This window comes from Vipera ursinii (assembly GCF_947247035.1).
Source record: "Vipera ursinii genome assembly, chromosome: Z".
NCBI lineage: Eukaryota > Metazoa > Chordata > Lepidosauria > Squamata > Viperidae > Vipera > Vipera ursinii.
In genome coordinates, this window is record NC_139517.1 from 99,213,904 (window position 1) to 99,231,230 (window position 17,327).

Consider the following 17,327-nt stretch of genomic DNA (forward strand, 5'->3'; position numbering starts at 1 on the left):
TAATGACTCTGGGCAGTTCTCAACAATCAAAAGAAATTACAACAAATCAGTAAAAACTTAAAATACAAAGATAAAAGGTAGCAAATATGATGAAGTGAGGAATATGTCCATTTTAAAGCAGGAAAATGCTTTTTCATTGCCGGCCGATGCCTTGGTGGAGGCTTGGGAGAGGGCTGCCACCGAGGCACTTGACCGGGTTGTACCCTTGCAACCCCTGACCCGGCGCAGATCCTGATGGGCTCCATGGTTTTCTGTAGAGCTACGGGAGATGAAGTGTCGGAGACCGAGTCTGGAGAGCTGTTGGAGATCCAGCCGGTCTGAATCTGACCAATTGCGAATAAGATCTTTTACTAGGTCTTATCTCGCGGCGATCAGGACGGCGAAGTCTAATTACTTTGCCGCCCTCATCGCGTCCGCAGATAATCGCCTGGCCACCCTGTTTAGGGTAACTGGTTCCCTCCTTTTTCAGGAGGTGAGGGAGGAGCCCTTGCAGGGGCGGGCCGAGGAGTTTAGCCAGCATCTGGCAGACAAAATCGCTCAGATTCGGACCGGTTTGGACTTTGACTGGGCAGAGTCTGACGGGGAGGAATCGAGCGGTCTTGAGAGTAGTACTATCTGGCCTGAGTTTGATCCTGTGACTCCCAAGGAGGTGGACAGGATTATGGGGAGGCTGAGCTCCACCACCTGTTTATTGGACTCGTGCCCCTCCTGGCTGGTTTATTCAGCTTGGGAGGAGACACGAGGCTGGTTCCAGGCAGTGATATCTGCTTCTTTGAGTGAGGGTGTCTTTCCCGCCACCTTGAAGGAGGCAGTGGTGAGACCCCTTCTAAAGAAGCCTGCCCTGGACCCAGCTATTTTGAATAACTATCGTCCGGTCTCCAACCTTTGCTTTTTAGCGAAGGTTGTTGAGAGTGTGGTGGTACATCAGCTTCCTCTGTTCCTGGAGGAAACTGATTATCTTGACCTGTACCAATCGGGTTTCAGGCCCAGGAACAGCACAGAGATGGCATTGGTCGTGCTGATGAATGATCTGTGGCGGGCTCGAGCTGGGTTGCTTCTCTGTGCTAGTCCTATTAGATCTCTCAGTGGCTTTTTATACCATCGACCATGGTATCCTGCTGCGATGTCTCGGGGTTGGGAGTGGGGGCCCCTGTTTTACTGTGGTTCTCCTACCTCCTGGGCCGTTCGAAGTCGGTGTTGACGGGAGGGCAGAGGTCCGCCCCGAGGTCTCTCATTTGTGGAGTTCCTCAGGGGTCGGTCCTCTCTCCCCTCCTGTTCAATATCTATATGAAGCCGCTGGGTGAGATTATTTGTGGTTTTGGGGTGGAGTATCATCAGTACGCTGATGATACCCAACTTTTTCTTTCCACCCGAAACCAACTCAGTGATGCCCTCAACGTGATGTCCCGCTGCCTGGAGGCGGTTCGGGTTTGGATGGGGAGAAACAGGCTCCGACTCAATCCTGCCAAGACTGAGTGGCTGTGCGTACAGGCATCCTGAGTGAACCATTCTATTCCATCTTTAATGATGGGGTGAGGTGTTACCCCCCGTTGATGGGGCTCGCAACTTGGGTGTCCTCCTGGATTTGCGGCTCAGTTTTGAAGATCATATAGGAGCCGTGACCAGGGGGGCCTTTGCCCAGGTTCGCCTGGTGTGCCAGTTGCGGCCCTATCTGGATCGAAATGCCTTGCGCACAGTCACTCATGCACTCGTGACCTCCCGGTTAGACTATTGCAATGCTCTCTACATGGGGCTGCCCTTGAGGACCACTCGGAGGCTTCAGCTGGTGCAAAATGCAGCTGCGTGAGTTGTGATGGGGGCTTCCCGATACTCCCATGTAACACCTCTGCTCCACGAGCTGCATTGGCTTCCGGTTGCCCTCCGGGTGAGATTCAAGGTGCTGGTGATGACCTATAAAGCCCTAAATGGCTTGGGTCCGGGATATCTGAGGGAACACCTGCTGCCGGGAGGGAGGGCCTTCTCAGGGTGCTGCCAGCAAAAGACTGCCGGCGTGTAACACCCAGGGGGAGGGCCTTCTCTGTGGGTGCGCATGCCCTTTGGAACCAGTTACCCGTAGAGCTCAGGACTGCCCCTGATCTTCGTTCATTCCGCTGGGACCTGAAGACCTGGCTCTTTGAGCTTTCCAGCCAGGACTGAGAATTTTAATTTTAACTTATTGTAATTGGGTTTTAATTGGAGCTATAGGCGTTTTATATTTTACTCAAGGATAATTTAATTATTTTAATTGTTAACTTTTTGTATTTGTAGTGTTATTTTAATTACCTTGTGAACCTCCCTGTGTCCCATGGGAGAAGGGCGGTATATAAGTTCAATAAATAATAATAATAATAATAATAATAATAATAATAATAATAATGATGATGATGATGATGATGATGATGATGATGATTGTTTGTTTGTTTATTTTGCTCTCCACTCCAATCTATAAGCCTGGAATTTTGTGATGATTTTTGTCCAAGTGCTAAACAAGTCTGACACCATAGTTTTTTGCCACCTAACTTTCAACATCATAAAGCAAATATAGTTTCGTCAAAAATATTTAATATTTTATGGCTTTTATTATGTTGCTATATATTTTGTATATACCCAGGATTTAATAATCAGGTTATAAAAATGAAATATAGCAGTATGATTGAGTTTGCTAAAATCTTCCTGTTTTTCTAAGTGCTTAAGATTTGTTATACTGTTTTTTGGAATATTTCCAACAAAATTATGGAATAATTGTTAAGCACACATTTATTTTTCACATAAACTATTGCTTAATTTATTTGAGAACATTTATATTTCATTGCACATTCTTTTGTTTGAATTTCTTTTGTTTTTATGACATTTTGACATCCCTTGCATAGAGCATGCATATTAATACAATTGTATTTACTTGTAGGTGGCTCTAACCAAGAGAGCTGATCCAGCTGAACTGAAAACAATATTTTTGAAGGTATGTTAAAAGTAAATATTGTTATCCTTTAAAGCTTGAATTTTTTATTTCTTTGCTCTTACTTTATTATTCAACTTTTGGAGTGTTCTAACCATTTAATCATTCACTGTATTATTACCATGGTATACTTAAATACCATTATAAAAAAGGAACACATCTCCAAGAAATCAAATGAATGATTATTGTATAAATGTAGAGAAATGTTAGCATTTTGAAATTAAAATGTCTCTTTGACCCTACTCCACTCACCCACTTCTGCAAATAGAATTGATTATTCAATGTTCCTTACCCAGAACAGGGAGGATTTCTTTAGAAGATCAGAAGATTAGAATTATATTTGTAGCTAATTTAATTATGTTTCCCCATCTTTCCTAAATTTTTGGATTAAGTGTGGCAGTGGTTAAAGCTAAAAGCTAATGGTAAAGCTCATCCTATTTGTTCAGAAAAAAATTAAAAATAGGGTAAATATGATATTTGATACTAATGCCAGTGTTACTTTACATAAATGCTAATTATTATTCAATGCTCAGGGTGCAAAAATGTGTACTGCTGCAAGTAGTGCTTTGCTTTACATTGCTATCCTATAGCATGGGCAAATGAAATTATTTTTAAAAACAATTGACAAAATTGTGAAAGAATGTTTCTCTTTAGATTTGGAAAGAAAAACGGCATGTACCAAAGTGATGGGGAAAAGTCTCTCTCCACTTTGCCTGTTTTTATCATGCAAGATATATTTTATGATCTATTACATTTTCAAACCCTGCCATGTTTATTTCTTATGATTTTCTCAGTTTCCTTGAAAATAGTTTTTATAACTCAAAATAATTAAAATCTAAAGAATTTGTCACAGTGTTGTCTTTCTTGTTGCTGTTGCATTTTCTTTGGTAAAGAAATAAATGCAGCAACAAAAAAAGGAATAAATTAATCCTGTAAAGATTAATGCTAATAATTTGATAATTTAAACATTAATTTCCAGCATTAATTGGAAATGCCTCTGAGCTTATTAATAAGAATGATCATTTGAAAGTTGATTTGCGTATATACGTCTGTGTATATGAGCGAGAATGCTTCATGTTGGGAAATGCATATCTGACCAGAGAGATCTATGGTTTAATACCTTATTTCAAGATTACCGTAATAGCGTTTATGTGATACATCCCTTGAAAAATGTTGAGAAGCTGTAGATAATTCTACAGCCCCAAATTTCAGAAAACATTATGGATTTCCTGTTTGATTTAGAGCCAATTTAAGGGGCTGGTTCTGCCTGTAAAAGGCCTGAGAAAAATATATCTGACCAACTGGCTTCTTAATTTTGTTACTAAGTGCAAATTATATTGACTATTAAGTGCAACTTATATTGATAAATTATATTTCATTTCTGACATAGACACCTTTTAATTAAAGGACTGTCTGGTTAATATATTGTGCATTTTAAATATTTTTAAAGTTTTGTGTAATTATTCTTTATGTTTTTAATGATTTCATTACCTTGAAATTGAATGGAACAATTAAAAATATAGTAAAGAAATAAGAGAACCAGTGTGGTGTAGTGATCAGACACAGGCTAGCAACCAGGAGACCTTGGGTTCCAGTCCTTCCTTTAGCATGAAGTAAGCTGGGCTTCGCTCTCAGCTCTTCCACTTCCAAAAACCCTTGCCAAGAAAACTGTAGGGGCTATTCAGGTTTCTGATTCATATATTTAGAAATGGGATGGTTTTGATGTACATTAAAAATATATTACCTCAAGTAATATCATTAATCAATGTGTTATTCTGTGTTGTCAGCACTAACAAGGACCTTTCAGGTTACAAGCAAATTACTTGCATATAAAATACAGGCCAGTAAAGTCTGAATATTGTGAAAAACAGCATATAGTTTTTTCTACTTGGCACTAGCTTCCCAAGCTTAGGAAGGCCCTGGTCCCTAATTCACCAGTCCTGTGGCCGAATTCAGATGTTTCTGGTTGGTTCATTTAACTGTAAATTGTTTTCTCCTTGAATATATGAACAGTCCTAACCATGATTAGTGGAATCAAAATGTTTTTAAACTATAGTTTTATGAAACTGGGTTTTCTCATTTATTATTACTATATAAAGCTAAATTTCAACCTACTAAACTTCAATTGGCTTTAAAAAGAAGTGGAAATAGTCAGGTTTTCATTGCCAGTGTTTAATCATGATTTTTTAAAAAGGAAACCATATTTATAAATAACTTAAGGGAAAAAAAAGAGAGAGAGAGAGAGAGAGAGAGAGAGAGGGGCCAAAATAACAAATGTTACAATTGCACCTCTTGCATCATTTCATGTGTTAGTTAAACACATAGCAATCAGTTTGATAGTTGCATATTTTTTAATTTGGAATTCTTTGGAATGAGTGTGTGTGTGTGTGTGTGTGTGTGTGTGTGTGTGTATATATATATATATATATATATATATATATATATATATATATATATATATGTGTGTGTGTGTGTGTGTGTGTGTGTGTGTGTGTGTGTGTGTGTGTGTATAAATTAAAAGGTATTCCACAGCACTGCAAAGGCTTAAATAGGTTTCAACTTGTTAATGCCTGAGTATTTAAAATATGTGATTATCCAGGGTGAATTTTGAAGGAACTTACCAAAAAAGCCATTAGGCATTATTGTGCAATATCATATTCTCTGTAGGTATAATTACGAAAGTGGAAGAAAAATACCTGACTACAGAACCACTTTTTTGAATGTCTTTATTCCCAAACTAACAGAACTGATGTTTTTTTCCCCCTTTCCTCTTTTGTCATGATAATTTTCCAGAGTAACTCTACTTCTTGTAACTCTCCTACCATAACCTAAGAGATTAGACTTCAGTCAAAATGAACAAGCTGACATTTTCAAGGTCATTTTCTATATGTAGTGTGGGGGTACGTGATTGGATTTCAAATACACAAGAATAAATCACAGTGGGTAGAAGCAGAGGGACATCGAAACCTTGTGCTGCTTTCTATTATTGAATGTCTTAGCAGGGGGCCTAGCTTGGAAAAAAAAAAAAGAAATGTAGAAGTGCAGAATGGCAGACTTATTTGATTTGTTTCTTGATAACTGTCTTGTTAAAAAGTTTTCAAGCCTTAGCTTTAGAAAGATTCTCCTATAAATGACTACGTACATTGGAATCGATTGGTCTGTGTGCGGGTTATAAAGTACTGCCTGTTCACTTTCAGTAGACAAGATATCACCCAATAAACAAGCATGTGGTTTTACATTTCTGCCATGTTCTAAGTTAGTTTTAATTGTGTGTGCGGTTTTTACAATATATATATTCTTATAACTTTTATTAGATACATAAATGGCTAATAGTAAATTATAGGAAACTTAAAAACTTATTTCTAAAATATTACTTAAAATTCAGTTAAAAAAAGAGAATTTGTCTTAAATTATAAAAGTGCACTCTTGTTAGATGTTTGGGTTTTGTATTTTTCTGTTTTGTTTTTACCTTTCTCCAACAATTGCCTGAAAGAAATTTTATTTATTAATTTTTATTTTTATTCCATTTATATCCCGCCCTTCTCCGAAGACTCAGGGCGGCTTACAAGCTTAGCAGTATATTGTCTGTATACGTCTTAAATCGACAAAATTATGTCCTCTCTTCCCTCTCTGAGGGAAGCCAGGTTGCATGTATGAGCAGATGTAAAGATGGTTAGGCACAATTCTGGCTTGATGTACTAACTAGGCAATGGCATGTGCAATATAAAACAATATCTGATCTGTTGAATTTTGCTTGGAATTATAATAGATGCCTAGCTTGTTACTTGATATGGATAGTGTACTGTGCAGAATTGTGGTAAACATTATCAGGCCATCTCAAAAATATATATACTACATGACTTAGCAATGTGCCTTTTCTGTTCAGAATTTTTTGCTTGCTGTGAAACATCTTTTCAAGTTGACATGTAGTGACAAATATGTTTATGTAATTTATTTACAATGCATTTAAATGCCTTTTCACCCACACCCAAGAGGTTTATAATATTGCAATATGTATGTATAAACTTAGCATTTTATTGGACTTCCTTACATTATCAGCATTTTATTGATTAGACTGTTTGCTGAATGCAGCTTTCAAAAGTACATAGCAGTGATAAGAAATGGACCACCTTTTCCAATAATATCTAAAAAGCATTGTTGTGATCCAGAAAACTATTTAAAAAGTACTCAGGCCCAGTTGATTTTTTATATTAAAAAGTTCCCTCTTTTTAATTGAATATATCCTGTGTTTTCTTTTTGCTTCACAGAAGTTTCATTTATTATGGATTAGGGAACTGGGATATGGTAAAGAAATTGGAATCCTGGGATTGAGATAGCAACCTTTGCTATGGTTCCTAACCTATCTGCTTTAAAGATTTTCCCAATGGTTACAGTGCATTCAGAGCCAGAATGCTAGAATTGAAGTCTAGCTCAAACTTTAAAAAAGAAGTGAAAAATAAATATAATATAATTTCAAATAAGCAAAAAATTGATAATCTAAGTCTGCAAAGTCAAAAATAAGTTTTCGGTTAACCATGTTAAGGAGTGAAGAACCTGGGCAGTTTATTAACTAGTCAATCATTTCATAAATTATAGTACACATTCAACATTTTGAGAAGGAACTATTGCCATATCATGTAGTACTGAAATGTTTATTTGGTAGTGCAGTATATTTTAGGAACCCTTAATCTTTGATCCATTGGCTCTTTGTCTTATTTCAATGAAGCCCTTCATTCAAAGCTTAAAGAGTGCATATCTGTACCTACTACAATCATGCTGTCTTAAAAACATAGAGGTGCACATGTGTTGTTTTTTTACTATTTTCTCTTTGCATTTTTCCTTTTTTGAAATCACATTCTCTAGATGGCCGTAGGAGAATGAAATACCAAATATATTGTGTTCCTTCCACCCTTCCTGTATAATATATATGATTTCTTGGGTTTAGGCCAGAATAACATATTGAGGGCATTTTTATTACTGTTGCTCACTTTGCTTTCTTCCTTTCAGGAATAATTTCAGTCTTCAAAATTCAGCTTTTATTTCCCTTTCTTTTCTATTTATACTCCCAAGAGGTGGACATTTGGGGTAAAAAGAAGAGAGAATCTGAAAAATGTTGTCACAGTCATCAGTACTAATGTTTTACATATGGCTGTTAAGTACAGATGCATATGAATTGGCACAAACATGTTTTCTTAAGTGTGTATGAGAGAAAGATAAAATATTTCATATTTCACAAATTGTTCTGCTGGCATGTTGGTGTTATTAAGTGAAAGATTTGTCAGCATGAAAGATTCAGAAAATATATTCAGCTCAGGTAGCCTTATAAACCAAGATATGGATCAGCCTTTATCTAACTTTTCTTTTAATTCTTTATCTGGCATGACCAGCAATGAATGGCTGAGATTTCTAGCAGATATTTATCTATTTGGAGGAAAGCAAACCAGGAAGCTGGTTTGAATGGTCAGAAACAATTCATTAATCAATTGTTTTTCCCAGCTTCTTTTCTGAAAAAAAAAAACTTTCTTAGTTCTAGTCTCTCAGCAGAATATGATTCATATTTACCTTCCAGATATGATTGATGTAGTATTATGTTAGGAATTAAGAGTTTAATTGACCTGGATTTTTGGTTTTGATTGATTATTGATTGGGATTTTTGTAATTAACTTTATGTTGAATCTGTTATAAATTCACATTCAATGTAGTAGTAGCAGAGAGTACTACTGTATGAAGTTATAGCATAATTTCACATTTTATAGTAATAAGAAAATGATAATTTTTGTTATTCCGATTTTATTTCAAATCAAAGATTTTTCAAATTGCAGGTTTTTATTCCAATGTGAAAAGTACGTGTTTACCACACATTGTCAATTGGTTGTCATTGCTAATTATAATTAGCAATAAGTATGAAAAAAAAGTTTTTTTTATGTGTTTGTGTATATCTGGCCGATCTGTCTGGTTTCTTTTTTGGTTTCATATACGGTGATCTGCCTGTAATTATTACATCTCATATAATCAGGTAAGTTACTTTCATACTTAATAATTTAAGATTCAAATTTTCTCCCTCTTCTATTTTAACAGTATGCAAGCGTTGAAAAAAATGGTGAATTTTACATGTCTCCCAATGATTTTGTCACACGATTCCTGAAGATAATAGGAGACGGGGTGCCCAATCCCAGTACAGTCCAACTGCTGGGAGGTGTAGTAGATCAGACTAAAGATGGGTATGTATGTCATCATTTATCTAAATTACTTGTTTGATACTAATATTTGAATGTTCAGAGAATAAACAAAAGATATTTTGCTTTTCATTTAAAGGTACAATATGTGAAAATAAAATAATGTGCCATCATAAGGCATCGCTTTTAGGAAGGATTGATTTCTCATTGAATAATGTGCACAAAAAAGAGAACAGACCATTAAAATGGTTTGCAGATCTAAAGAATCCTCAGGTTGCATTTAATTTCTGGTGCCTGCATAAATATAGCTAAATTGTTTTTGTGGCAACTATATAGAAAAGATTTGCCGATGGTTTCCTATGTAAGGTTTCCTGTGTACATTTATATGTAAGGGTGCATATAAATATGTATATATTTTGTATGTTTATATGTGTCTTATGTATGTGTACACTTTTGAGAGCAGGCAACAGAATTTCATTTTTAATTGTGCCAGTGTGCCCACAGTAAAAAATGATGATAAAGGTTATCTTAAAAATCTTAATCTATGTAATGTTGTTAGCTTTTCCGTCTAACCTACTGCCTTGGTGTTCTGCTGGTCTTCCATTCAAATCAAGTTTCACCCTGCTTAGCTTTTTTAAATATCTGTCAAGGGTAGAAGCTACCAGCTGCTATAGCTTTATATATAAGTGGCAAATATATTAGAGAATAAAGAAATGTGCTGTGTTGTATAGCATTTACAATGCAGTAATTTTGGTCTGTGACCTTAATAAATACCTGACTGACAAAATAGTTTAACTGAAAGTGCCATAATCAGAAATAAAACTTTCTCAATGATTGTGCTTAATTGACAAATTGACAGATACGCCTCCTAAGAGGAAAAATGAAAATAACAGTTCAGCCTTTTATATTCTTAATTAATAAATCACAGGAAAAATATGACAAAAGCACAGGAAAATGCTATCACCATTTCATGCATGCGGATCTAATTTTCTAATATTTCATGGGTAATTCAGCTTTGTATAGGGCAAGAATGTATTTGCCTGACTGTTTCTATGCTAACTGAAGCTTTGGTAAGTTTACTTCCAGGGTGGGAGTTAGGAGACTTTGTAAAGTTGTTTTTACCTCCCATTGATAAGCTGTAAAGAAATGCTTTCTTACAATTGCATTCTTAGAAATCCAGCTGTTTTCTTCTAAGAATTTTTTTTACTATAATTAAATTCTGCTCAATAAAATACACAGTTTCTGCCAATCATTGCTAAGATTCCAGCAAGTAATAAAAATGCTATATGGCTTTTATCTTTAGGAAATGTAAACAATTCAAAATATGTTTTGAAATGCCAGTTTTTCCCATTATTGATTTATCTAATTTACCATTTTTCAGAAGTTGTTTATGTAGTGCTGAAATATTAAATAATAAGCATAGCTTAGCCTGTGTCCCATTATGCTATTAAGAGTACACAGTGATTGTAGTTTGAACCATTCTAGCTTTTGATTTTTTTAATGTAATGATGAGAATAATTAGTAGCATTGCTAGACATGCAGAATAATGGGCATGGGTATGCATGTATAGGGAAATAACAGAATAATTTTCAGACACGAATGGCTTGTTTTTGTTGTTGTTGTACATATGTTAACAGCAGTTAAGCAATTAAGGCAGTATTGAAATACGGTATTTAGTTATAAAGAAGAAAGCCCACTGTAGTTAGTGGGACTTACTGATGGGTTGACGTGTAGAAGAGTGTATTGTAAATGTACTTTTACTTTTAAATGTGATTGAGGATAAGACAGATATAAGAGTGACAGGCTTTGAATAATTTGCCACAAATGTACTTACCTGCTTGAGATTTCACCCTGGTGTTTTCAATTTTACACATAACAAACTGGCACTGAGAGATTCCATTATATCTCATAGTATGGTATGATATGCTATCCTGCTATTTCAAATTTCTGTGTACTTGTGCATCTGATAGCTTTTTTCAGGTACCGAAGTTGGGTGTAATGATTTATAAATTCACCTTGCTTGTTGTAATATAGTCACTGCATATCTTCTCTACACATTTATATTAGTCTTTTCCTAACTAATTTCTTTCCAAGTTCACTGAGACTATATAACTCCTATAATTGTCATACTGTCCATTGTTGTTGAATTGTTGTATTGTTATAAACTAGCCATATCATAGTACAATGAGTTGACATTTAGAGTGTCAACTATATCAGAATGGGGATGACTGATATAAATCAGATGGAAGATGTTTAATTGTCTGGACCTTTCCTGAAGAAGTTTGAATGAGAGCTTTAATATACACAAAAATTTCAGTAGATTTGAAAATTTGAAAATTTGAAAAATTTGAAAAAAAATTTCAAAGTGCTGGTGATGACCTATAAAGCCCTAAATGGCTTGGGTCCAGAATATTTGAGGGAACACCTGCTGCCAGCATCAAGTTCCCTTCGTCCAGTGCACTCGCAGAGGGAGGGTCTTCTCAGGGTGCCGCCGGTAAAAGATTGCTGGAAGATAACACCCAGGGAGAGGGCCTTTTCTGTGGGTGCGCCTACCATCTGGAACCAGCTGCCCGTGGAGCTCAGGACTGCCCCTGACCTACGCTCATTCCACCGGGACCTGAAGACTTGGCTCTTTGAGCTCTCTGACCCAGGCTGAGAATTTTAACTGGGGTTTTATTTTCAGGGATAATTTAATCTTTTAATTCTCTTTTAACTTTGTATTTTATATTGATATGATTTTAAAATACCCTGTAAACCGCCCTGAGTCCTTCGGGAAAGGGCGGTATATAAATCTAATAAAATCTAAAATCTAAATCTAAATGTAGTGCCTACAAATGATTCTTGCAATCTGTATGTTCTGTAAGTTATCACGTTATGTAAATTCTCAAGAATATCTAAGAATAGATCATTAGTAGTATTATTAGGAATAGTACTACCAATAGTACTTAAATGACAATTTAGACAATTGAAAGATTGATGTATAAAAAATTGGTTTCTTCACCAAGTTAGGTATCCTCCAGCTCCATATTCCTATGATCCTCTGCCTCTATTCTTAAGGGACTGCAGGTATTTTTAAGTCCAGGTACTGTAGTCCTGAACGGAGTAAGGTTTTGCCTATGAGTTAACGCTCTCAAAACAGTGCTGTCAGAGGAGTAGGCAGTTGGACACTTTTTTCATACTTTCTCCATTCCACTGTTACTCAGCTAGCCACAATCTGTTTATACTTTATGCCATAGTTTGTAGTAGCATATTCTCTCTTTACTTTTCACATGAAAAGCTGTAAAGTTTAACCTTGTTTTTGGTCGTCCTATCTATCCTGGGATCCAGATGTCATGATGGAAATCCATATTTGAAATTTCTGTTCTAAAACTGGGGAAATATTATTTTTCTGTTCTAAAATAGAGAAATATTTTCTAGTTCTGTAAAGCCCACTTTTCTGCAATAATACATTATGTCATTTCTACTTCAGATATGTAACTAAAAGATGCTTTAAATCAAAACAGAATTTCCTCAGTAGTGACAGTGGAAAATGTAGGGATAGTTATATGCTGAAAATTGATTTGGGCAACAACCTTTGGAATGGATAACAGTAACTATTTTATCTATATTAGTCAGTTTGTCAACAAAAAAAAATAGTATCCTAACCCAGCTGTGTGCCGAATGGTTGTTGTAGTTAGCTTTTATTTCTGTTTAATTTTTATTTGCAATCTTAGTATCTTTTGACCAAGAGATTTTTTTCTCTTTTGCTAAAAGGAATATTAGTAATAAAACATCTGACTTACATGGAACTTTATACTTGGTTTACAATTTGCCAAATTCTTCTTTAGTTTTGCATCATCAAAATACTGGTCATTAGGATTTTCTCAGTCAGGCTTTTAAGTTAGGTAAGCTGTAGCTTATGTCGCCAAAATTATTCTTAAATTGTAAATTGAAGTTCATGTTAATATGTACTGTTTAATGAAACCTAATGATATTCAATGAAGGTTGTGCTAAGCTACAGAAAAAGCTTGTTACCTAGGCAACTGGCCTTATGGAGTATGGAGCTCACAACATATGGCTGTGTAGCATGCATTATTTCAGCATTTTAACCATTAGGAACCACATGTGTAATTGTGAAAAATTACTACTCAGTTACTGTATTGTGTGGTCATAATAGAAGTAAATGAGTACGTCATTGTTGCCGGAGTAGATCTGTTGGGAATCACTTGCAGGCCAGTCTATTTAAGGAGCAAAAATACAATAAGAAGAAAATAGCTGGTTTAATTAACATGTAAAAATTGGGTTAATTTGAATTCAGCTGGCACACAGATATTCATGTAGTGGTCTGGATTGAATTTTGCTAATATAGACTTTCTGTGTTTTCAGTAAAAATTGCTAATTATTTTATTTTAAAGATAGTACCACTTAAATTAATAAATTCTGATCTGTAATAAAATGGCTGTACCACAGCAATTTATTTGAAACAAATGTATAGCAAGCAGTGAAAGGATTGTGTAGTGTTCTTTGAAAACATGCTTTGCTGGGATGTGCTATTTGTGAGTTAAATTCTATTTCAACAGAACTCTTCTGTGAGTTGATGAAGTAAGTTCTAGTTTACAAGATGCTATATTATAAATCACAGTAACTGAGCATTAGCAGGTGTTATAAGATTAAGAAAAGAGTTCTAAAAATGATAGCTCAGGATCCCTGTGGAGATTGTAAGCAATCAGTAGAGGTCCAGTTTTTGTTTTGTTTTTTTTTAAAAAAACACCTGTGCAAGCAGTTTAGCAGCACTATAAAACTGACTCAGTTCCTCGTTTGGTCTGTGCAAGGTATAATCATTATGTGACAAATGTTAAGAATCCCTGGAACATATAGATTAAAATGATTGAAAGTGGTATGGTCTTGTCTGCTTACCCATGAAATCACAATTTTTATTTTGAGAGGAGGTCACAGAAATGATCCCTTATCATTTTAGGGATTATAGTACTTCAGAGTTTGTGAACTACCAGTTTAAGACATTGGACTAAGACTGGAAAGATTAGGGTTCGAGTCCACTCATGGCCAGAAAACCTCATTGGGTAACTGTCAGTGAAACCTCACAGGGATCTTTTGGGGATTAAATGAAGGGACATAAATTGCCTAGGGCTCCTGAAAAAAGGCAGGCTGTATGTTTAATGAGATAAATAGTCCATCCTGGTCTTCTGGAAACTCTTGAATAATGAGTTACTTTGCGGGCCTATGTTAAATAATAAGATGCCCACTTTGAATGTTTCTTTGATGTTTATGATGTTACAATGATTATATCTTAGTTCCTACTGACATTTTAGTTAAATGTTTATGTGCTTTTGATTACTGTGAACATTTGCAGGATATACAAGTATGACAAATAAAATTTTTAATATTTTTATTTGAAAATACTAATGGAAACATGGTAAAATGCATGTTGTCATAGGAAAATATACTCTTATTAAACAATTCTAACCAGTTTTCATTAATTTTATGTTTCCCAATGTTGGATGAAAGAGGACATGATGGCTCAGCAGTTAAAGACACCGAGCTTGTTAGCTGGAAAACTGACAACCCGGGTTCTAAACCCAAGGGCTGCACAATGGGATGAGGGTGAGATGGCTCAACAGTTAAAGATGTTGAGCTTTTCAGCTGAAAAGCTGACAACCCAGGTTCAAGACTCAAGGGCTATGCAATGCCGTGCCCGAGTTCCTGGCCACCTAACAGTTTTAAAGAATGAAAATGTGAGTAGATTAATAGATACCACTTTGGTAGAAGGCAACGGTGTTCCATGCACCTTTGATGTATACCTATGCTGACTACATGACCATGGAAAATGTCTTCGAACAACTCTGGCTGCCTCAGCCAAAAAATGGAGATGAGCACCACATCCTAGAGTTGGACATGACGGGATGGGGAAAGCTTTACTTTACCTAATGTTGGATAATTACAGGTAGTCTTCAACTTACCAAAATTATTGTTTCTAAGTGAGGAAGTTGTTAAGTGAGCTTTTCACCATTTTACAACCTTCCTTGACACAGTTGTTAAGAGAATCACTGCAGTTGTTAACTTAGTAACATAGTTGTAAAGTGAATCTGGCTTCTCCATTGAAGGGCACAAAAGCTGATCACATGACCCCAGGACATGCAACTATCATAAATATCAGCCAGTTGCCAAGTATCCGAATTTTGTTCACGTGAAATGGGGATGCTGCTACTGTTATAAGTGTGAAAAACTTTTTTCAGTGCCATTGTAACTTTCTAAATGAAAGATTGTAAGTTAAGGTCTACCTGTACTTCCATATAGACCTATTTTAGAAGTTGCATCATTGTAATGGAAATGTGGAAAGATTGCTCAAAACAAGTGAACATAATAATTTACTATTGATGATAAATTATATTATCAACTAATATATTTTACATTATGAAATAATGAATACCTGCATCTATTGAGCATTTTAAGTAAATCCTAAACTGAACCTTCATACTTTACTAGTAAATAGTAATATAAAGTAGCAATATCAATAGCACTTAGACTTATATACCACTTTACACTGCTTTACAGCCCTGTCTAAGCGGCTTACAGACTCAGCATATTGCCCTCCCCCCCAATCTGGGTCCTCATTTTACCGACTTCAGAAGGCTGGAAGGCTGAGTCCAACCTTGAGCCAGTCAGGATTGAACTCCTGGAGTGAGCAGTGAGTTAGCCTGCAGTACTGCATTCTAACCACTGTGCCACCATGATAGCGCAACTTTTCACACATTTCATAAAAAGTGCTTTTTATGAAACATATTTTTGTGTGTGTGTCTCTGTGTGTATATTTTGTGTCTTTGATTCAATATTCACTCCTGGAGACTATCTGGACATATCCCTGCAGTTTTCTTGGCATTGCCTATTCCAAGGATTGAGAGAGAGACTGGCCCAAGGTCACTCAACTATAACAGAACTAGAACTCACAGACTCCTGGTTTCTAGATGGATGCCTTAACCACTACACCAAACTGGCTCTTATGATTAATCTGCAAGTTTTCTAACAATCTGACATAATTTTAACATAGAAAAACTATGGCTTTATGATGAATTTTACTATTATAATTATGTTCTTTATTTCATAAGATTAGATTAGGAAACAATTCCCCAAACTTGTAATGTTTAATTCTGTGTCAAAAAAAATTGCCATTTCAGTCATAATTAGGTTCTGTCAACAATTTTGAAAGAAAATTTAACATAAACATATAGGTAGTCCTTGCTTGACAACTGCCCTGTTTAACATCCAATTAAAAGATGTGATCATGTAATATTTCACTTAACCACTTACTGGCAGCTGCAAAAGAAATATTGCTACAGTTGGGTGTTCATGCTTTCTGTTTTCTAGAGGAATGACTTTATGTGATGGGAATTGGGAGAATTATAGATTTTAAAATGCTTATAAGCAAATAATAAATAATAAATAATAAACCTTTATTGTCAAAGTACAACATGTGTACATTGAGATTAGCTGAGCCTCCCCCCCCCGTGTACATTATATGTACAAGTACGGTATGTGCGGGGGAACCTTTACCTTTATCTTTTACAAGTATGTATCAGTACTTATAAACATTTGTATGCATCTGTATCCCCTTTTGACTTAAAAGAAAAAGATTGATTTCAGCTGTGGAAAAAAAGTGAAAAGAAAGGAAAATGCTAAACACCTACTGTACAACTTGCTGCTGTTATTTCTAAAGACACTATCTATCTTCTGAAACTGGAAAGATTAATTGTGGGAGCTGCAGTTTCTGTATGTTTGATGGCCAGGATGGGAAAGACAGGTCTAATGGATGTTCTATTGCAATATTCTACAAGGGACTACATTTTTAATAACATTTTCTTCTGTAGGTTGATATCCTTTCAAGAATTTGTAGCGTTTGAATCTGTCCTCTGTGCTCCAGATGCATTGTTTATGGTGGCATTTCAACTTTTTGACAAAACTGGCAAAGGAGAAGTTACTTTTGGTAAGACTTGTTTTACTTGTTTCCCTCTTTTTCCCTTTTCCTTCATGTGGATTTTTAATAAGCATGCATTATAGAGAAGCTGGGATTTTTTTAAGCTTTTATTCCTTGTTTAATTTGTATTTATTTAAGTATATGAAGCTGTTAATAAGATTTAAGTTTCACTAGAAGAGAATATCTGTAGTTCAGGGTTGAACTGTGAGCTTGGTTGTTAAGTGTT

General features: G+C 35.6%; 1 protein-coding gene across 1 annotated transcript in view; it reads left to right on the forward strand.

The window, feature by feature from the left end:
* The window catches only part of SLC25A13 (solute carrier family 25 member 13), a 153,744-nt gene that overhangs the window by 26,256 nt on the left and 110,161 nt on the right, over window positions 1-17,327 (forward strand). The window contains exons 2-4 of the mRNA XM_083376358.1: window positions 2,906-2,959; window positions 9,035-9,177; window positions 16,995-17,110. Coding sequence (XP_083232484.1) covers window positions 2,906-2,959; window positions 9,035-9,177; window positions 16,995-17,110 — 313 coding nt within the window. The remainder of the gene's footprint in view (window positions 1-2,905; window positions 2,960-9,034; window positions 9,178-16,994; window positions 17,111-17,327) is intronic.